This window comes from Haliaeetus leucocephalus, unplaced genomic scaffold (genome assembly GCF_000737465.1).
Source record: "Haliaeetus leucocephalus isolate CR32 unplaced genomic scaffold, Haliaeetus_leucocephalus-4.0 Scaffold556, whole genome shotgun sequence".
NCBI classification, from domain to species: domain Eukaryota; kingdom Metazoa; phylum Chordata; class Aves; order Accipitriformes; family Accipitridae; genus Haliaeetus; species Haliaeetus leucocephalus.
The window spans coordinates 5,487,416-5,509,813 of NW_010972992.1; the positions used below are offsets into that span (position 1 = coordinate 5,487,416).

The 22,398-nt window shown below is 52.2% G+C and overlaps 1 protein-coding gene across 1 annotated transcript in view; it reads left to right on the forward strand.

Moving 5' to 3' along the window:
* Positions 1–22,398, forward strand: part of SAMD11 (sterile alpha motif domain containing 11) — a 120,935-nt gene that overhangs the window by 95,187 nt on the left and 3,350 nt on the right. Inside the window, exons 7-11 of the mRNA XM_010577533.1 lie at positions 247–391; positions 8,982–9,097; positions 9,473–9,551; positions 9,827–10,530; positions 17,889–18,013. Coding sequence (XP_010575835.1) covers positions 247–391; positions 8,982–9,097; positions 9,473–9,551; positions 9,827–10,530; positions 17,889–18,013 — 1,169 coding nt within the window. The remainder of the gene's footprint in view (positions 1–246; positions 392–8,981; positions 9,098–9,472; positions 9,552–9,826; positions 10,531–17,888; positions 18,014–22,398) is intronic.

The following is a 22,398-nucleotide window of genomic DNA, read 5'->3' on the forward strand; positions in this document are numbered from 1 at the left end:
CGGTGGGCACCCTCAGAGACGGTCTGGAAAGGTGTGTGCGTGGGTGCCGTAAGGGTCCGGGGCAGGGGGGTGCGCCTGGGTGAGGGTAGTGATGCTCCCGGGGGGTGGGCAGGTTTGATTTGCCCCCGTAAGGCGTTTAACGTCTCCCTGGGGCGTTGTGCAGGTGCAAAAGCGTGGTTCTGCGTGTGCGCCTGCCACGGGCTGGGGTGTCCGTACGCAAAGCGGGGGTGATTTGTGCTTGTGCAGGTTCGCAGCCAGGTGGGAGACTGGCTGGTTGGTGGGAGCCATCCCGATCCTGCCTGGGATCTCCAGAGCAGATGCTAGACTCTAACCTGTTCTTTGGCACAGAGCAAGTTAAGACGGTCGAGTTTGCGTTTTATAGCATCCCCAGGTAATCAGAGAGAATGAATGCTCTGGGATGGAATAGAAAGAGAAGAAATTTTTAAGGAAGAAGGAGGTATGGCTTGCCTTTTATCACTGATAGGAGTGCTGGAAAGCTGATTTCCCTCCCCCACGCCAGGAAATTCTAGCTCATTTATCTTGCTCTGTGCCATAAGCCATTCCCTCTGCAATCAAGAACTTCAGAAGGAAATTAAATTAAAGCTGCGTGCGTTTTTGACAAGGATAGCAGAGGCGGGAGAGGGCCTGGCAGCCACGGGGATGCAAAAGCTTTGGGTATCACGGGTCAAACCGTGAAAGGGTCTAGTATCTAGACTTTCTTGGCTTTCATCTTGGGGTGGGGACAGGCAGCAGGGCTGCAATATTAGTTCTAGAGCATGCATATGTATGTGTTGAGTTCAAAGTCACACCCCCCCCATTTATAGCCTTGGAGATCCTGTCTGTTTTCCCTTCTTTCTGACCAGTGGGTTTGCAATGTGTAGGGGCTGGGCAGACCTGGTAAACCTTTCTCCTACACGGTGTACTTTGGCTAACCCACCTAATAAAATCCAGCCCAGTCCACGTGGATTGTAGGCAGACCTGTGAGGAATGCAGAGATAGACGAGTTTCAGTGCATCCAGTCATCAGGAAAATTTTTCCAGCTATGTGTGGCCTGGAGAAGTGCCAGGCCAGCCGGAGGCCTGGCTGAAAAGGCACGTACGGAAGGGTGGAGGTTGCTTCTGGGGAGGTGCTGCACGTGGGAGGGGCAAATTGAAAATGAATTAGATATGTATCAAATCCAGAGGTACTTGCCACTGCCAGGCAGGTGTTCTACCTACTGGAGCTGGGCTAGGCCAAGAAACGTTAAATCGTTTGGGAAGAGGGTGTTATCTGGCAGTTTAAGGAGAGGACTGGAGTTAGGGCCAGTGTTCCTCCCCAGTTATGGGAGGGAGAGGGAAGTTACTTGCTAGGTCAGGGGATAGAGACTGAAGACCAGGAGTTAACGGTTGGAGAAGACCACTACTTCTCATCTCTGTTCAGTTCTCCAAGTAGCCCTGCCAAGAGTTGCATTGGCATCAGTGAGAGGGAAATCCTGGTGAGGTGAGGTGGGGGAAAGGAACACATAGGGACACAACCTGCCTTTGATGTTGAGAGAAATACCTGTGGGACCTCGGATTGAGTTTGCAGGAGTCACTCTGCGTCTCAGTTTCCCCTGCTGCACAGTGACAGTGGTTCTCGTTTTGAAAGCAGGTTGCACTTCACGTTTGGGAAGGCCTTTGAGAACCTCGGTTCAAAGAGCAGTATAGTGTGGCATGTTGTGTGGAGCAAGGGTATTTGCACCCGCTTGTAAAGGTCTAGTTATTTGCCTATAAGCAGGACCAGCCTGTGGTTGTGTTGGTGGGAACAAAACAAAGAAGCTGTCTTTTTTTCTGAGCTATATACTCTGGAGCCTTGTTTCTGTCCAAGAGTTTGCAGACTGAAACATGGCTCATAGCACGTTATCAGCTCTGGTTTTGTTTTCCCGCACTGCTCCCGTGTCAGACTGTACATACGGGACCTGCTCTAAAAGCCTGGGCACACTAGTTCTCCAAGGAGCTTTCAGACAGACCACGTGAAGCATCACCATGGTGGGCCTGGCTGGGCACGTCCCGTGCTTCCTTCTTCCACCATGCCATGGCATGGTAGACCAGACTGCCTGGTTTTTCTGCAGCTATCTGCTCCCCCAAGGAGGGTGTGATATGGCCCTGTGTGGCCTGCCTCCTTGGCCAGGCTCTCGGGTGTGATAATCCTCAGTTAGCAGAGCTGGGGAGTCCTGCTGGGAAAGGGGAAGCTACAACTATGCCCCATAGTCATGACTTGGTAAGTCTGCTTGACATTAGTTCACACAATCGTTATTTTCTCCTTAGAGGTCTGCAGCCACCTGAGTGTCACTAAAGGTCAGCATGTGTCACTCTGCTCCCACTCAGAAATGGCCTGGTTGGAACTGTCACGTGCAGACCATTTCTTGCTGTTTTGCCAAAGCACCGCAGACATTTTTAGGTATGCCAGGAGAAGCGGTGGCCATGTATTGTAAAGCAGTAAAGCGCTGTATGGGTTAATTTCTCCCTTCCGTTCTCCCTGTTGCTGTTAGCCTTGGGTATTGTACTTGGCTGCCGTGGTCTTTGTCAACAGGGTAAATCAAAGCAGCCTCTGTGCACCTTCATAATAAAGGTATAGAAATTTTAAAAGGTTCAGGTAGGCACTGACAGAGGAGAAGGCAATGGAGAAGGCTGGCTCACGTACATAGGCAAACTGTAGGTAGATTTACGGCATCTCCTTTCCCAGGAACAGAAGTAATAACGCATGATGCAGGGGGATGTGAACTGTTTGGCATGGTGTTAAAATTCCATTTCAGCTTCCTATCGGGAGATCTGTGGGGATCAGGTCAGCTCTCAAGTGCAGCAGCTTTGTGGGCAAGAATAATTAGCCACCCCAGACTTCGGCCATTAAGTCTGGCAAAGCAAGGGGGAAAAACCCATAGTGGTGACCCAGTTTTATTTATCAGGGCAGTGCTGCTGTTTTTGCAAGGACAGGAATGCAGAGACCTTTGCCTGCTAGTGGGAGTTATATATACAGTTTTCCAGTTCTCAGGTGTGAAAAGGTGGGTGGTGAGTCTGAGCTAGGGAATACTTGGGAAGATAGGTATGTTCAGACATTTGTCAACTAGTTAGCATACATCTTTGCTGGTCAGAAACAGGCTGGTATGTTTAACGATACTAACCACAAGGCAGGCGGGTGGGTACTGGCTCTGAAGGGGATAATACACACATGTGTGCACGCAGACACCCTGAATATGGATTTTCTTGGACCAGGTTCCAAGGTCCTTTTAGCGGAGTAGTGGTCCCTTCACCTCTTTGCTCCAGCTTCCTCATCTGTTGAAAAGAGTTAGTAAAAGTGGTATGTCTTGCCAAAAGTAGACTCAGGCTGCAGGCTTGAGAATCGGTTTCATGGTTTTGGTTTCCTAGATCCTTCTCTAGATTGATTCAGACTTGGATTATAGAGCGCCAGGACCTGGTGGTTTGTTTGGAAAGATGCTTGAGTTCAGTGTTATAAAAAGACTTGGAAGAGGAAAGGGTACAACTAGAAGGTGTCATTGTAACTACTCCAGCCTGGAGTACTTCCCATCTCCAAACTGCTGTGTCTCCTGCAAAAGTAGCAGGTGGCTGTGCCCTGCAGAGATGCAGAGTCGCTTGGATCCTACTCCTTGGATCTTGTCTCCAAAATTTGTTGGCAGCGTACTTGGTTTTGCTGGGGTCGTTTAGCCTGGCATGTTCTTACCCAAGGTGCTCATCTCCTGGTACATGCTGCAGAACTCGCTCCTGGTAGTACTCCTGAACTGAGCAGGCTGCTTCTCACAGAGCAGGCTAGTGTGTGTGAAGCCTAGGGAACGCTTGCATTCCCCCCCCACTTTAAGGAAAAACTTTTATACCCTGCGAACTGAAGGCCTTGCACGAGTGCTCAGACTAGGCTGGACAAGCTGCTTAGCGGTGTGATCGGTGTGGTGAAGCTTGTTGGCTAAATAGGATGCACCGGTTCTGTGTTATGAGTTGCCAAGAGCTTGTTCACATGCGTACAGTATATGGCAGGGCGTCTGCGTGGGAGAACCTGCCCCTCTCTCACAGGAGAGGGAGAAGGCAGATTATAGTCAGAGAAAGGGCAAGTGTTGAGGCAGGTACTTTGGTAATAGCATTCGGCTGTCTCTGGTACTGTCTGTAAGAAGCATTAGGGACACAATTCATCTTCTAGGACCGTAGGCAATTATGGGGTGAAGGCAGGAGGAATGCCAAGGAGCAAGAAATACTGCCTGTGTGAGGTGTCATCAGCATCCTGATCTGCTGGGGTCCTGGGAAGCCGAGCCCTTTGGCTAGAGTGTTCTGGGAGTGGGAGCCGCGGAGTCTCAAAGATGCACTCGTTGCCCTTCTGTTGCAGAAAGCTGACAAACATTGTGCATCAGCCAGAGGCCTTTCTCTGTGCAAAGATGTGCCTGAAATACCCAGCAAGGATTTTTGGATTGTGCTCTTCCCATCTGCTGTTGCTACCGTTTTTTCTTTCACCACCTAATTCCTCCCCGCTGCGTTGCGGAGGCTTTCCTTTTCACTCCTGTGCACCTTGGGCACATTCTGTCTCCTACTCTTACCTACCCCAGCCCCACATCCCCCTCTCTGCTCTGAATGCTGTATCCCTCTTTCTCTGATAGTTGCACTGAGAGGATTCCTCACCAGATCCTGGCTGGCTGAATGTTATGCAGAGCAAAGGCCAAAGAGCTTGACCTGATTTAACCAATTTGATTTTAGCACCAGTTTGGATTTTTGAGGGAGTGATTTCCCCTGGCAGCATAAACCAGACCCCCTCTGTGTCCAGGCCTTGTACTGGTGCTGCCCTTCTAGGGCAGCAACATGTCTCTTTCTGCCTGGAAATCCCAAACACCATTTTTAGAAAGCCCTTTCATTTTATTTATTTTCCCTTCCTGGCACAGACGGTGTCTGCGGATGGCGAACCAGCAAGGAGCTGTGTGCTGCTTGCCTATTACCTCAGGTTTAAAGTGTCTCTTCCTATCAAATGCAAAGCAGAAGAAAGCAGAGCTTTCATGCATTCTTTTCTTTTCCCCCCCTCTTCCATCCGTTCTAAATTTATTTCCATGCCTTGCCGGTTTCAATCTGCATTTCCTGACCCTCTCACATCTCCAGTCACAGCCTGTGCTTCGAGCCTTCCTTTTAAGCTTGGAGTGAGTCAGGGGGGAGCGCTGCTCTGGGCTTGGGAGGATATGATGGGGTTAAAGTGAAAGGCTTGGTTTTAACAGTATAATGTGTAACCCCATAATGACTTTAAATATTGATTATTTGAAGGCCATTAGTGCTTATTGTTAAAGAAAAGTCGATACTTTTTAAGCCTTGTGAACCATTTGTCTCCTGTTAAAGGACATATCAAATTTAGCAGCATGCAGTGCAAATCCCCTAATACCCTGCTCACAAGCCTCCAGCTGGCATATTAGGGGAAAAAAAAAAAAGGGGGGTGAGGGGAGGAATATGCAGTAACACAGAATTGCTCTCTGCAAGGTAAGGACGAGGCTTATCAGATGTAATTGCCAAGGGCTAAATTCACATTCTCAGAGTATGGGACTGTAATTCAGCCCTTACCTGGAGGTGGAAGAAAAGGAGGAAGGAAATTAATGGGGGCTTGAAGGCTGGTATGTACCTGAGAAAGGATGCAAGGATTTGTGTTTTGGTGCACGTCTGCCTAAAAGCACGCTAGGCTTTGTTAAGGTCTCTGGGACTTTGTACTCTGGGGTTGCCAGTTCATTTCCAAGCTTGCTTGGAAGTAATTGGCTGTATCTGTACCAGGCAGCCTGGGAGGGCTTCCCAGCTCTGTGCCAGGACACGACCTGGTCATACTCCCTCCCTCGTGTGCCAGGTTTCCGTGCCAAGGATCAGGCAGATGGGCTGGAAGGGAGCAGTGGCAGGCTCCAACAGGTTCCCCGCCTGGACTGCCAGGAGGCTGGGCTTGTGGGACGGTGGAAAGCATCTGCCCTTTGTGGTAAGGCAGGCAGTGTGAAGCGCTGCTCCTCGGGGGCTCTGCAGCATGAGCTAGGGAGCGTCAGCCTACCTGCAGGGAGAAGAGTCCCTTGTTCCCTGAATATTTATGAGCGTACCTGCTTTCCTTCGAAGTTATCTTCTGCTTCGGACTGATGCTGAGCCATTGGGGGGATGGCAGGAGAGGTGCAATGACTCCTCCTTGTTGGCCGTATGCAGCCTCCTCTCTGACTTCAGGCTACGTACTCCTCGGGTGTAACAGGGCCAGTCGCGGGACCTTTGGCTGGTCCTGTTTATCTGGCCTCACCCAGCAGCTTTGCCCTACGCGCGTGGTTGGTGGCGAGCTCCAGCGTTGCTGAGAGAACAACTCTGGGGTCTCCGTGTGGTCTGCTGTGTCAGGCAGGCATGATGACAGCAAGTGTAAATGTGTCTCCCTGAATTTTCTAAACCTTTGGACTCATCCCCAGCATGCGTCGTGTGTGTAACGTAAGCAGCGACTGACCTCTCACGTTCGAAGTTGCTCCTGATGTGTTTCTTGCAGCCCCTCTTACAAGTATTTCCAGCTCCTTCTGAGCCGCTGCAGGCTGCTGTGCTCAGCCGTGTGCGTGGCAGCGTGATCGGGTCCCACAGCAATTGCTTTGTCCCGCCATCCTCCCTTCCTCAGCCAGGACACCGCTCGCTGGCCAGTCCAAAGTGCGAGCTGATCCCTGGCCCTGAAAGGCAGGCTAGCTGCACAGAGCCGATGAGAGGACAGAGGGAATGAACTGCAGGGTCTCGAGCAGATGTGAATTCCTTAGGGATCAAAGTTAGCCGCTGGAGTGCAACATTAAAGCATAAAAATAGCCTCTGATTAACATTGGGCTGCCACCAAAGGGAGAACCTTTTATTTTCCAGTGGCAGGTCCTGATCCCCATCAAACAGTATGCTTCCTGGGCACAGATTATCTCTTCTTGGCTAAAATCGAGACGCTCTCTTTGTTTTTAGCGTTTCCTTCTGAACTCTCTGTGTGCAGCCTGCACCTGGGGCTTCTCTGCATTGTTATCTCTCGTACAGGATCCCCTTTTCTGCATCTATAAAAGGCAGGGAGGGCACGGCCACTGCTTGCCTGGCCATGGAATGGTTAAAAGCGACTTGATTTCCTAAATTGCTTCTTATAAAACGAACAGCACGTCTGCCAGGCTCGTCTCCCCATGATTACAGCTAATTACGATCGAACGGACACCTCCTAGCCCCCGTCATGCCGCTTTAATTGTCCGTTATTCATCTGCAGGCTGTCCGGGGTGGCAAAGCACTTGGCAGCCCAGCGACCGAGGCCTCGGCTAATTGTGAGGCCTCGGGGATTAGGGCAGGTGATTACACACTTCATGGTGTAATTACATAAGCATCGCTTGGCTGCTGCCCCGGCTCTGAGCCGAAGGTCACGCGCTGCGTTACCTGAGATTAATTGGAGCTGCCACTGAAGTGCGAGGTGCTGGCGGAGCGGTTATACGATTAGCATTAACATTTCAACAGCGACGGATCGATCTGTGGCTCTCCTCCAGACACAGCGAGCTGTGCAATTAGTTTAGAGGAGAGCTAGGGGAGGAAGGAGGAGGAAAGGAGAGACGGAGACAGCCAGGGGAAGGGGAGAAGGGGAGTAGAGACAGACGGGCAGGGTGGAGGCAGAGACAGGCAGGTGGACAAGGGGTAGGGAGAAGGGGGAATTTCGGAGGGGAATCTCAGCCTGTTCTGTGCTGTGGATCAGCGTTTGGCAGCGTTTTGTAGTGGCTGTTGCGTAGAATGAGGATAAAACTACACTGGGAAGATCTAGGGGAAGGACAGGAATCCTCTCTTTGCCCACCTCATCCCCAAAGAGTCTTTGTCTGGCTTTTCATGAGCCGTGGTGGCAGTCCATCCCCAACTGTGTGGGATGGGGGCATGGATGGCCGGGATTCTCACGTTAGCCCGCACTTGCACGTCATCCCCCCACTGAAAGGGGGAGCGTGGTTGTGCGTACGGTCTGTTTGTTGCAAAGTCACACGCACCTTCTTGCTCCCTTTCTCTTGCCCTCCAGTCTCTCCTGAAGCAGATTTTATAGGGAGATATTGTAAAATGAAAATAAACGGCACAGCACTTGGCTTTGCCTCTAGATGCCCTGGTGAAGGTAATAATGTTGTAAGTGGCCATCAAAAGGAATTAAGAGACGTGCAGCCGGAAAGCAGAGATTTGCTTGCAGGCTCCCAGGGCAGATTTGACTAATGGAAGAGACCTTGGCTTGTATTCCCTTCCTGCCATTCCCCCCCCCCCCCCCGGGCAAGAAAGGGCTACCCACCCTGCTTCCAGGTGTTTTCCTCTTCTCCACCCCTCAAAGCTGCCTCTTCCAGCTTACTTGCCACCTTACATGTGCTCTACCCGTTCTGGCCAGCGTCACCCCCCCCCTTCTCCAGTAGTACTCCTTTCCACCAACCCCATGGCGCTTCCTGCTCACATCCCGCTCCTCGTCTCTCCTCTCTCTGTGTTTTTTCTCTGCCTGACTTACAGCTTTTCTCTCCAGAATTAAAGATCTCCCCTTGTCCTGGCTAGGACAGTGATTTTTTTTGCAAGGCATGCCAGTGATGCCTTCAGATCTTCCCAGACCCACTGTCCAGTTCCCAAAATATAGAATGCTTTTTCAGTTGTAAGGTAGTTGAGATAGAAACCCGAGCTTGCTAACGGGATGGGCAGATGCAGCACCTTCAGCCTTGCCTTTGCTAGCCCTGGGCAGCCAAAACCCAGCTGAAAGGCCGTGGAAGCAAACATATCAAGGTGGGAAGTATGTGGGACCTATGGAGTCCTGGCTGCTTTTTTCCCCTTCTGGTTCTGCTTCTTGTCTTTTCTCTCTCCTTTTAAAAGTTTCATGTACGGGTGAACAGGCATCTTTCTATCTCAGAACAGCCTCTGGTACAGAGTGCAGGTCATCTGCAGAAAGGATGTTATTCCTGAGCCAGGGCCCTCTGGGTGCTGTGGATGGAGCCTCCAGGTTTTCAACATGTATTTATTTTCTGATTTCTGCAGGGAGATATCCCACCCACCGCCTCTGCTTTCACCCCAGAATGCGCCCCATATTGCCCTGGGGCCCCACTTGAGACCTCCTTTTCTTGGGGTGCCTTCGGCTCTGTGCCAGACACCAGGTGAGTGCTTAAGAGATGCTTAACGTCAGCCAGGAGAAGCGGGTAGAGTGACAAACTGTCCTTTAGCCAAACAGCCCAGACACATTTTCTGTGTTTCCCTGGTACTGTTGTGCTGACTTCACCCTTGTTTTGCAGTGATAGGAGCAGGTTGCCTTGGCTGCTCTCTCTGTTAATCCCCACCAGCCTCCTTGGTCCCATGTTTCAGCGGCAGACTGCACTGCCTTGGGAGTGAGGGAATAGATGGGCTCTAGAACAGAAAGGCAGCTCTCGGCTGCCCTTTCCTGCTCAGTTAGCCCTCTGGGGAGCTGGCCCTGGGTTAGCAAAGAGTCAATGCTGAGATTAATAACCCCACAGTATTGTTCTCCCTGTCCCCAGGTTACGGGTTCCTACAGCCGGCACAAGCAGAGATGTTTGCGCGGCAGCAAGAGATGCTACGAAAGCAAAACCTGGCAAGGTAAAGAGTGTAGAGGGCTAGCCTGCCTGGGCTTGGGTTGGATTTTTCCTTCCCTTCCCTGGCAGCAGGCAGAGTGATGTGGGGTGCTGTGTTGGATGAGTTGCGCGCAGGCAACGGAGCGGTGTCCAGGTGAGACGGACGGAAACAGCGTGGGGGTTTGGAGGTGACACCTTGATCCTGCAAGCTCTGGTTCAGCAGTGGCTGGGGGTTAGCAAGTTACACACAGCTCCCTCCTCCCCACCACCGACGCTCCCTCTCTGCCTCTCCCAATTTAGGTTGGAGATGTCGGCTGAGATCATCCGCCAGAAAGAGCTGGAGAATCTCCACAGGCAAAGGCTACTGGCTGGTGACCCCCTGAGCCTCCATCCCGGCTTGCCCCCGGACCACCCGGCCCTGCGTAACGTGCACGACATCCCCGAGGGCCACCCGCTGCGGGAAGAGCTCTCCCGGAGGAACGCCATGCTGGTGCTTCGACACAACAACACTCCCCTGCTGTCCCTCAACCCCAGCGTCCCCAGCAGCGCCACGCCGCCCAAGGAGCAGCCCCGGCGGGGCAGCCGCAAATCGGCACATCACCGCGCTGAGCCGCAGGGGCTGAGCGAGGCCAAGGAGGTGGCGGAGCCCCGGGCGCGGGATGGGGCACCAGACTGTAACGACGAGGAGATGAAGGACTCTGAGAGCGACGCGGATGTGAGCGACGAGAAGCCGGAGAGCCTGAAGGCTGAGAGCAGCAGCTCGGCTGCCGAGCTTAAGGAGTGCAAAGAGACAGGCAAAGTCTGCGAAGGGGCCAAGGAGCTGGGTGAAGCGGCTGCTAGTCAAAATGCCCCCTGCAGCTCCTCGAGCGCCGAGTCCCCCAGCCATTTGCTTGGCCCAGGCATCAACAAAAACGAGGTGAAATATCTCCCGCCAGCCTCCATCCCACCACCTCAGCCGCTGCCCTTCGGATTCCCTTACACGATGAGCCCGTACTTCCATGCAGGTGAGTGCGTGAGGGCCAGTCGCTGAGTTACGGGCCGGAGCAGTGACATGTTTTGCAGTGTGCTGAGAGCGGGACTCTTCCCCCCTCCTGTTCTGTAGTGCGGTTTTAGTTCTTTTTTCTCTGTAGGGAACCGAGCGTCGTCTTTTAATTAGTATAAAGGACTCCATTTGCAATGAAGGAAATTAAGGGTCATAAAGAGGGCCAGCAGGGACAAAGTGAGTCCCAGGCGTGGGAGATCGCAGTATGGTGGACTAAAGGATCTTGCAATTGCTTGGGCCTTATTTGGAAGCCGTGTTTCAGGACAAACGCCAGTGAACTAGAGGGGGCTTCAGGAAGAGGCAACAAAAATGATGAATGGCTGCAAGGTGCTGCCCTACAAAATAAAGGGCCAGACGTATTGTATCTGGAATGGTGGCCTGAAAGGCTGTGAAGACTGTTGGGCTGCGTTCATGAGATTTCCAGGGAGTGGGGACCGGTTGGGTACAGCAGGACAAAGGAATGGAAGGGGAGCTTCCCAGGGTGACTTGGATCTGTCCTGCGTGGGCAGAGGCTGCAGGCTGGTAGCGAGGCTGAGGCTGTTCTGCAGGGAGAGGCGCGTTGGGGATGTGCAGGGCTGGGGGGTGGCTGGCTGGTTCCCACGTGCTTGGTTCTCCCGCTGTGCATTGCCATGGTTTGAGGCGAGGGAAAAGAAGGATTAAGGCTGCAGCATTTTCCTCCCTGCGGAGTGTCAGATCTGGGACAGTTCCAGAGTAGCATGTGAGACAACACCTTTGGGATGGGGCGTCAAAGAGCTCCCCAGCAGTGACTTACACGTCTTGGCTGCCCTGTGCCCTTGGAGGTGTCAGTTACTACTGCTGTGCTCCTTTTCCAGGGCAGAGCTAGATGTGCTCTTTCCTCTGCCTGTGGTGTATTTCTCAGTCTCACAGGCACTGGTATAGCTGGATTGGTGCCTGTTGGACGGGATAGGCAGGCAGGGAAGTCATTGCCAGCTCTGTGGTCCCCAGCGGCGCAGTCTCTTGGGCAGCAAAGGCAGGCACAGCTGGAGCCAGAAGGGAGCAGTAAGTACAGGGGGTACAAAGTGGGGTTTCAAACCCTGGTAGCTGCTCTGCCTGGGGTCTCCTGTGGGCAGAGCAGGGCAGCAGCCCCGCTAGCCTAGCCAGGAGCCAAAACCTGCCTCAGCTAATTACTCGGCTGAGCAATTAGCAGGAGGTAGGACCTCCTGCCACACGGAGGAGGGAGAAAGGGGGGGGGGTATGGCATGTGGGTCGCCGAGGCTGCCTGTTTTCTATGCAAAGAGCTGCTGCGGTTGTGAACGTGGCTGCCCATCACTCATTAGAGCTGCCTTCCAACCAGGAAGGAGGAAGCGATTTTTCTATGACAGGCAGGTGGCCAACATGATAAATATTCCTGCTGCCTTGGGCTGCTGAGGCTTCCTTGCAGGAGCCTTTTTCTCCTGGCCATTAAAAAGGGAAACGCACGGCTCTGTGCTGCTCATCTCTTGTGTGAGGCTCTGCAGGGAGGCCTGGATTGTAGATGGGTTTCCTCCCTCCCCCAGCAATGTGCGAGTTACTGTAATAGGCCATTTATTATTATCACTTCAAATTTATATCACGATCGTGTCTTGAGGCCTCGGCAAAGATCAGGGCTGTGTTTCACTGCCCGGTTCTCAGGCACTTCTGATTTGTGGAGCCTGTTCCAGGGCTGTAGGTCTTTTCCTGAGGGCTCTTTTGCTTTCGGCTAGCTTCACACGTTGTCGCGGCTGTTCATATTGCCCGTTTGTGGGACAGCAGCACCGACCCTGTTGTGCTAGGCACTGTACAACTGCATAGCAAAAACTCTCACCTGAAACAGCCTTGGGAAGACGGGGCATCTTGTTCGATGCAGCACAGCAGGTCGATAGGGGAGCTGGGAGTTCAGCAACTGAAATATTGAGGGCTATATTGATCCAAATGCTGCGGGGATCGTGGGGTGTGCTGGGGTAACGTGTCTCAATGAAAAGTGTGTTACTTTGGCCCTCGGGGAACACAAACCACCTGAAGACAGACAGACGGAACTGCACCCACCTCTCCGCCAGTGCCAGATAATTTCTGTAATCCCTTTTTTGCACAAGGACTGCTCTTCTGGCCTGGCTGGTCACGATGTTGTGCTGTACACTGGAGGCTGGTATTATAAGGTAACCACCTAAACAAGGCAGGTAACGTGGCGGGCTGAAAGGAAGAGCCAGAGGGAGGAGAGGAGAGGAGAGAAGTGGCTGGCTGAAAATGACCACTGAGTTTCAGGCCGTTCCTCTGGTCTTCCAGCAAGGGGAGGCTCCTCCTTTGGAGGCAGAGAGCTGTTTTCTGTCCCTACTGGGAAGAATATCGATGAGGCAGCCAGAGCTGGGTCGATTCCCTGAGCTGCCTTCTGGGGTTCTGGCGGCTGCTCGATGACCTCATCTCGTCAAGGTTTCAGCAGCCTTGCTCCCCTCCTCCTCCCAGCGCCCTCCTCCAGCCCCGTCCTTTGGAAAAGGTGAAGGATGGAGTGTGCAGGAGGCTAAAATCCTTCTATCGATCTGTAGTCTGGAGAGCAATTAACGCAAGCCTTCCAGTGCCGCTCCATGACCCGAGCCCTCTCCGGTGCATGGGAAGGCAGGGGGGCACGCACAGGGAGGAATGGGAGAGGGGTTGGAGGGTGGTAGCAAAACTGATTAAACCCATAGGTGGGCTGACTTCCAAGTGGGTTTGCTTTGTGCACTGGTCTCCCAGTTGGCACCCGGATTGTCTCCTGAGGTGCCAGGAGCAAAAACTCGTGTGTCTCCGTGCAGCAGAGACAGCCCCGTTGCAGCCTGGCTGCTGGATTCGCAGCAGAGGTTTCCCTTACTGGGATAGTCCGAGGGGTTGCTCTCCCTGACCCGTTCAGTCTTTGGCTTCTCTTCTGAAGCAGCTGGATATCAGGAGGAGGGAGGGAACTTATAAATGGATTGCGGCATGGGTGGTGAGGGCTTTTACGTGGACACCTGTCTACAAGACACTGGCCTGGGACGATGGATTCTTTTTAGTCTCTACACGCTGGGCCCCATCTGGTGAAATGCTCTGTAATCCATTACCAGTCTCTCGGACCATCATTTATCATAGAGCAAGACAGAGGAGGCCTGGCAGGGAATAGATGCTGCCCTTTATGCATCCTCGCAGTCCAGCAGGATCCAGTGACATGTCATTATTATAATAGAAGGTGCGTCCCTTCTAGCCACTTGGCACCTATTTGTTATCATTCCCTAAACTGCCAGCGCAGTGGTGAGTGGGTGCAGCCATGCACAGAGACGGAGCAGACGGTGCAGTATCTTCCTGAGGAGGGATGGGAGGAAGGACAGGAGCCCTTCTGCTCCAGGGACTGTAAAATTAGAAAGGGCCAGTCACTGGACGCAGTGTGCTGAGGGCCGGTCCTGTTCTAGTTGCAAATTAGATACACGCTGAGGCCAGAGGGTCCAGTGTCGTCCTGCAGAAGTCCGTCCTGGCGTTAGTCCTGCATCTGGTGACTTCAGACCGGTGACACAGCTGAGGTGGGAGCAAAAGGGCGAGGGGGGACACACCTGAACACCAGGCTCCGCGACCCTGACTTCAGGGGTGCTGAGTACACAGAATGGTGACTGAGTCTTTGGAGCTACTAGGGCTGAGGTCTTCTGCAGGCACCGTGAGATTTTGGGCTTTTCTGCAGGGAATGGGGGTGTTTTGCCTCTAACTTCAGTGGAAATAGGTTTTTCCTATTCTAGCTTTTAAGTTCTGTGGCACAGAAATTGCTAATAGACCAGAACCCGAAGTATTGGTATTTACCTTCCCCCTCCCAAGAATGTTTCCACCAGTCAGTCCCTGTTTCCCTGGTATAAATGGGAAGGGAAAACAAACTCTCCGAGATAAATATTTTGGCCGTATTAGATTTCTCTGTGTGTGGGTACGTGGAAAATATTTCTTGTTCCCATACAGCGGGCCTGTCTTGCCCTCAGACTTGGACACAGCAGGCTTACTGTGTGCATCTGTGTGCGTCTTGACCTCTCCCTTCCTTTCTTCTGGGGGCACGAAGAGACAAAGGAAAGAAAACCACAGAGGAGAGAGGTTTCTGTAGGAGAAGCAGTCACTAGCCCAGCTCTGCTGGCGATGTCAGTAACCCTGCAAACGATCTCGCGTTCGGTGCGGTTCCAGGATTGCCAGCGCGTGTGCAGGAGGGGGACCGTAGGGAAGCCTTAACACCTTTCCCCTCATCCCTGCTAGTTGGGAAAGCAGCGTCTGGGCTAAATCTCTCCCCTCTGCTGGTGGGGACCTGGCAAAGTGTGTGCGTGACTGGCGGGGGCTGACCAGCCTCTCTCCGTGCAGGCTGAGGTTATAGTCTGAGGATGGGTCTGGCTGGCTGGTGACTGGAGAATTCATTCCCAAGTGCTGTGTTGCTGCAATTCAATCCTTGGCTTGCTTTTGGAATAAGGAAGTACCTAATTTTAAAGCAGTTGGCTGTTACAGTCAGATCCCCTCAGAGACGCTTGCTCTGGCTGCAGATGGAGGTGTCTCGCCCGAGCATTGACTGTGCCTGGAATAATTGAGTTCAGTTTCACTTCCTTTATTTACCAAGCTGCAGCCACTCTTCCAAAGAGGAGAAAGGGAATTACCCCCCACCCTGAGAAAGAAAAACCCCCCCCCGCAAAAAGAAAAAAAAAAAAAAAGGGGGGGGGGGGGGGAAGCCCTCAGCCATTGGAGTGTTTTGTGAATTTTAACATAAGCAGCTGTGAGTTTGTCTCCTGGAAAATGGAATGCAATAGGAATGAGAATGAGGGCTCGTGTCCATCTGTCTGTCTGTCTGGTAGCTGGCGGTGGTGAGGGGAAGGGAAGCGCTCGCTGGCTCTTTGGCAACGGCCTCTGCCTCCACCTCCTGTGCTGACAGGCGCCGAGCTCGCAGGAAAGCCGGTCGTTTTCTCTGCAGCTGCTATCAGACGCACAAAAGTATTTGAAGCTTTTTCTAGCTGGAAAAAGAAGGGGTGTGAAGAGGGTGAGGAGCTGCCCGGCCTCCAGCGGGGCACGGGCTGGCGAGGCGGGGGAAAACGAGCTCTCCCCGCTCGGCACGTCGCTTCCAGGCAGAGCCGTCCCGGGGAGCAGCAAGCGGAGCGTGTTGCAAGCCTGGTACTTAGGCTGGAGGGGAGAGGGCCCTGTGCCTGCAAGAAGGTTGTGGTAGAGACTACCGACGTGCGGGAGGTGTGAAAAGTCCGGTTGTTGCCCGCAGCGAGCGCCCTGAGGGTCCCGGGCTGGGAAGAAGCGCTGGCAAGGAGGCCTTCAAAGACGTGCCAGAGTCCCCGAGGCATGGGGAGAGGGAGAGAGGGACAGTCCTGTCCCCGCTCCAGAGGGACAGGTAGCGCTGGCAGAGGCAGCAGGCCTTGGAGGGCTCCCGTCTCTCCAGCCAAGACGTTCTGGCACCGGGATTGGCGCTTGTCTGTCTGCGCTGGCCCGCGCGTGTAAGGAGAGATGCGGACCCGTCCCCGTTTGCCGAGGGGCGTTTGGGAGCGGAGGCCGGCGGTCCTTGTACGATCACCGCGCTGAGACGCGCGTTGGCCAGCCGGGGCCGCGCAGTTTCGGTTGAAGCAGACGTTGCCGTCTCCTTCCCCGAGAGGAGGTGGCACGGCGGGAGGGGAAGTGGTGGCGCAGCTACGGGAACGGTGCGGAGGGCGAGGCTGGGAAGGGAAGCGGGAAGTTGGGAGCGGAAACGTAGTGGAAATGATTACATAGCGTCTGACTGCTTCTCGTGCAGGCTGCTGCTGGTTTAAAAGCATCTTATTAGCATTATAACTTCCTCTGTAAATCCTGTCCTTTTCCTGTTACCTTGGACTGTGCTGGTGGCTTTGCCAACTAGCTAGCGGAGGCTCAGCGTGCGGCTTTGCTGTTTGCTCTTTCTGCGCCTCTTGCCTCTGACCTGGTGCGTTCCCCCAGGGAACCAGCCGCTTCTCCTTCTCCGGGCTTGTGCTCCCCACCGTGCTTTTCTTGCATCCCGCTTTATTTTGTCATTAGTTGCAGAAGTGCTACCCGACCTGCTGCGGACAGAAGCGAAGGAGTCACAGTGAGGGGTTACGTCCGTGGTGCTGATCAAATGCCTCAGGAAAAACCTTAAGCCTACAGGACAGATAATTTTGTCGTGATAGACCCCCGGGAGAAGTATTTTTTTTCTGGTAATTTCTTGCTTCGTGCCCTGAAGCGTAACAGTTTGTACCCCTCGTAACTGCTTTCTCTACCCACCGTAATCATGGATGCTCACGTGCCTGTAAATGTCCTCTTGATCTCTCGGTCTAGCTGGTATCATGCAGCAGTGAGTTCCACAGGTTGATAATGCCTTCCCCCCACCCTCACCCCGAAGTGGTGTTTTCTGGAACTAGGTTTCTTCATGACTTGTTTCTGCGTTTTTCCCTTTTACGTGCTACAGTAGGTAAGAGTTACCTGGCTGGTGTTTCTCTTGCCTTTTCTTATTCTCTGTGCCTCTCCTCCAGCTCTTCTCTCGGCTCCAGCCCGGTTTTCTCCCCGCGTGCACGTCCCATGCTGTCAGGCACTGGCGATGCAGGGGGGCTCTTTTCCACCCTTTTGGAACCCATCACCTTCGTCTCTGCTGACAGGGCTGGGACCTGAACCGCTGTTGCGTTTCGGAGAATTGACATATCGGCTTGAACTGAGCTGTGCTGTCTTCAGAGTGTCGCGGGGGCTGGCAGGGGTCATCCCGTCACCCGTCAGATGCTCGGCCAGGAGAGATGCCCAGCTCCTGCGGCGGTGGAGCGGAGGGCGGCGTATTCTGAGGCAGCGGCTGTGTCGGGGCAGACGGATCCGATGGATATTTCGGGAGCTGGGGTGGATTGAAAATGAGTGCTTTGAAAGAGCAAGACGTTCGTTCTCCGGTGATTCGCACTCCGGGCAAGGCAGCGGGCCACCAGGGAGAGGTGCCGGGGCCTGTTATCATTCGGAGCACGTAGCCAGGAGAAGGGTTGGGGGAAAGAAACCCACAGGGCAGTCGGAGTTTTCCGCTTTGCGGTGTGTGTGGAGAAACACTCCTTCAGGGTTTTTTCTTTTCTCTCCCCTCCCCCCATTTCTTCCCCGCAGCTGAAGAACATTAAACACATGAAATGCATTAGCCGGGATTTTTCCTTTCCCCTGCCCCCCTTTCTAAGCAGGGGACCTCCAGGAGGAAGAGGCCTATGAATTGACCCTGCCCAGTGCTTTAATTGACAGGTCATTAAAGATGAATGTGTGGCTAGAGAAAAATATTCAGATTGCAGTCTAGTTGTTGTCCATGTGGGATTTTAATGATTTATGTTTCTTTCTCCTCCCCTCCTTCCTACCCCCCCCTAACTCCAAACAATCCAGGCACCATGGGAGGTCTGTTTCTGGATGGTGAGGAAAGCCCTGCGCTGGAAGACATCAGCAAATGGACGGTGGAGGACGTATGCAGCTTTGTGTCCAACTTGTCTGGCTGCACCGAGTACACTCAGGTAAATCTTTTTTAACGGCCTCAAGAACATCACGGAAGGAACGTCCTCCCTGCAGGCCCCGATTCTCTCCCTCCCATCTGTGCCTATTTTACTTGCGCTGTCCCTCCTAGAAGGTGTATCTCAGAGCCCTGCAGGGCCTGAAGCTCTTTGATTTTTTTTTTTTTTTTTTTTTTTTCCCCCCTAGTGGATTGTTAAATAGCTACTTGGTGCCAGTGAAGACGCCGAGAAAGTGGTGATGGGGCTTGCAGATGGAGAGCAATAGGGAGAGTACAGTGGGAGAGGATGGGAGTAAGAGCGAGGTTAGGAGCGAGCATCTGAGTTGCAGGGTTGATCGTGATTAGTGGCTTAGCGTCAATTCCCTCGCGCTGTCCAGCTCGTGCTTTTAGAAGCCGCCCTGTGCTCTATCGCAGAGCTGACCGCAGCGGTGGCTTTGTGTGGAGCGGCTGCACTGAGGGGTGGGCTGTCAGGTAGTCCCCGGGATTGGGGTGGGCAGCTCGGTGTACCAGCCAACCTGGCAGAAGGTGCTGCGTTCTCTTGCTGTGCCCAGAGTATTTAGGGGACGGAGTGGGGTTGCGAGAGACCCTGCCCGCACAAGCGTCAAAGTAACTTCTGTGTTTACACTGTAGAGTGATGGCGACTGTGATTTTCAAGCTCATTACAGCAGTGTTGAAACATCCATCAGTAACGGGGGCTTCATAAAGCCTGCTCAGTGTGAGATCATGAGGTGCAATACAAAAAGCAACCCTGTGTTTTTTGGTTCTGCATCTGCTCGAGTCCATTATAAATGCCCCATTGAGAGAATGCACCAACTGCGAAGGCACAGATTCCTGAGCTGTCTGGGACAGCCTTGTGAAGAGGATATAGTGTGCTTAGAAGGGAGGGACTGAAAGTAGCAGAGATAGAGAGGCAAAGGGCCAAAGTTCAGGACAATCCAGCCTTTCAGCAGAGAGACATCCTAGGCTGAGAACAGGTCTTGAAGGGGAGGAAGGAGAGCGGGAATCGAACTTTCCGGACATGCCACTTCAAGAGAGGAGCTTCCCTGACTGACAGCAAAGGAGTGCAAAGCTGCGCTTTGCCATCCAGGCTGGCTGAAATCCGATTTCTAAAAATCTGCCGCCTCCCCCTCTTTGGCCCTTGCTGTCTCTCCCTCTGTTAGTTGTGGTAGGCAAGCGTCCTCTCCCAGAACTTATGCCCACCCCTAGCCATTTTGAGAAGGGTAAAGCTCAGCACCCCTCCTTCTGCTGGGACCCCCAGTTAGGAGAGCGGTGTGCGTATCTGGCTCTTGGGAAGTGATTCCCTTTAGGTTATGCTGATTTGGCCGTGTGCTGCGGGGAAAGGTGCGTGCTTTTGCATCCCTCCAGAGGGGATGGGGAAGTGGAAACCTGGAATTGCCCCACGCCTCCCCCTTCTTGCTCAGGTAACAGGATAATGTGCTTTCGATCTCAAGTCTGTACTTCGTTGTCCCCTAACCGTGATAATCCCATCACAACATGCTTTGTTAAAACCACCTGTAAAACCAGTGCTTCTTTGCAGCAAACAGATATGCATGCACGCGAAAGGCGGTATTTAGGAAAGTGAAAGCTTGTTACGGAGATGGGGTACGTGTACCGTCCCCCAAGAAGAATGACAGAGGTTTGGGTTGCGCTTGGGAGAGGATCAGGGTGACTGAGTGTGTGGAAGAGAAGAAGGGTCAGTGTCTGATTATGGAGAGAGGGAGGGAAAGGACAGTGGTTAAAAAAAGATGGTGGACGGGGACGGATGGGTGTTTATGGGAGCGAGAAGCAGCAGCTCTGTGTGCATAGAGGGGAATTTAGGAGCTGGGTTTAGTGAGGATGGGGGGATGGGTTCAGGAGTATCCATGTGTGGGCTGCAGTATGTGTTGGAAAGAGCTTAAGCAAAAGGCTCTAAAACTAAAATAATACAGCTACTCGTGTTCTCTGGTACCCCCCACCCCAGTGTGCTCTTGCAGTGATGGCATTGCAGTTTGTCTGCATTCCTACGCTGGGGAATGAAGATCAGAGTTGCCTGGAAGCTTCTGAATTAGGCCGGGAGGAAATGTGCAGAAATCTTTAACGCAACCACTTTGCAGAGGGATCATCCATTTACACCTTCCATGCCAGCTCCCGGTATACCAGTGGGGAAGAAATCAATAGCTTGCCGAGACAAAGGTTCAGCAATCTTCTCAGTGCATTGCAAACAAAATGTTTTACGATAATGGGAGCCGCTGTAAACAGCCTCCTGTCGTGGCCTTGCTATGTTGCATTATGTAGGGGGTGCATGGCTTAAGGGATGATGCGTTTTTATGCGCTATGGTTATATGCTTAACAGGTTTTTTACTATGTGAAAATGCCAGTGTTCAAGGGCGACCCAGCTCCGTGGCTCTAAACTGCAGAGCCGTCTGTGTTCTCTTCTCCAAAACCACAGCTGCTGGGGAGGTCTGGCACTGGTCTGCAGGCTTCTCCTGCCAGGAAAACCCAGCAAGAGTTTGGTGGTATGCTGTGCATTTAGAAACATGTTTCAGACAAACAAGAAAACTTCAGTAAAAACAAAAGTTGCCATGCCTGATTTCAACCCTTGACAATATTCAGCTTTGTCCCTGCAGTGGATCAGGACCGGTGGGATACCCAAGGGGGATGCTTTTCTCAAGTTAAGGCTTTTTGTGGAGGGTTTTAGTGCCGAGCGAAGGGAGGCTGTTGGCTCCCAGCCACGTTGGCTTCAGAGGAAGGAATAGAAATTGGTATAGTAAGTTTTGCTAGGTCAAAGACCAGAAACACATGCTACAGTCATGAGCAGCTTTGCTGGTGGAGTCCAGCAGTAAAAAACACTTGCAACAGCTCAGCTGCCTTGGCTCTAATAGCCACTGCCACTCTCCAAAGCGTTGGCTCTGGGCTACGGTGTGCTGCTGAAAAAGAAGCCATTAAAGTAAATTGAACCCCCCTCCCTTGCCATTGTGTTTAGTAATAATAATAATGGTATGCATAAGCCATTGCATGGAGAGGCAGCAGGATCAGGCCCCACAGACAGTTCGTTGGGGCGAGCATCCAATATAAGCTGGGTTGTGAAAAAAAACCCGCTATGGAGTGGAGGTGTGGTTTAGTAAGAAAAACCAGGCATCTGACTGACATCTCCCAGAACCAAGGGGAACCTGCTGCTAAATTACCAAATGATGGCAGTTCACTCTTGAAGTATTGAGCCTGTACATCCAGAATAAACACCCACGGGAGGCTGGTGTAAGTGTAGCCCTGCTCTATAGATGAAGAATGGAGCAATAAGAACCACGTATCCAGACCTCAACCTTTATGACACAATGCGTATTAGGTGGAAAACTCTTGCATGACCCTGTCATTTGAAATAGATAGAGGCAAAACAAAGTATTTTTTGCTGTCCTTAAGAATGTGTTAAAATGGTATAGTTTTGCATGGCTGGGTCTATTAGAATGTGTTCATATGAAACTGCCATTTTATTAGACTATACTAGCCCTGCTGTCATTTCTGTGATTATGTGTATGCACATCACCAGGTTCTGCTTCACTCAGCTAACCAGGAGAGGGGTAAGAGACTTGCTGTATTGTTAATGGAAACTCTGTGAAAGGCCAGTGCAGTTGACTCAGTAGGATCATGCCACGTTTAGTGGTACCGCTTGGCTACCTCGGTCAATACATGGCACTGCAGTATTTTTGTTAGTCCATGATGCTGGAAGTGTTGGGGGGGGGAAAGAAAGGGCCTAGTGCTAAAACAGACCGGTGCGGAGGGCTCATCTTCCCTGATCCCAGTTGGCGTTCTAGGTATCAGGAGTCACTGCCAAACAGCACGATGGACTACATTCTCCAGGCTGCTCGCATGTTCTAGGAATGGTTGTAATATATGACAGACAGAGGAGGAGACAAAAAAAAAAAAAAAAAGGGGCAAAACGGAGTGTTGCACGTGAATCCATCTAACCTGCAGAATGTGCTCCACAGATCTCTTTATGTATTTTGCCTGGAGACTGTTTTGGAAATTAGCAGCTTTGAGAAGGAAATGCATGAACAAGCAAGTTCCTCCTTTTCAATTGCATATGCCTCACTGAAGACTGCAAATACTTTTGAAGTCTACTGGGTCAACTTTTTCCAAATATCCACACAAGTGTGAGTGACCTAGGATTTGCCAAAATTTAGATTCTTATCTTTTCTCCTATGTCTTCTGCCCTTTTTGGAGTTGGGATAGGGCCCCTGGGCTTGTCACTCTTCTTTCTCAAATCTGCTATCATATGCTATCAGCTGGGCTTACTCATAATGTTGCACTTAGGTCAGCTGTTTTGGCTGCTAAACCTGGGGATGTTCCCCAGAGGAAAAAAAACTTCCATGCCCCATCCCAACATTAAAAAAAAAAAAAAAAAAAGTATTGCTT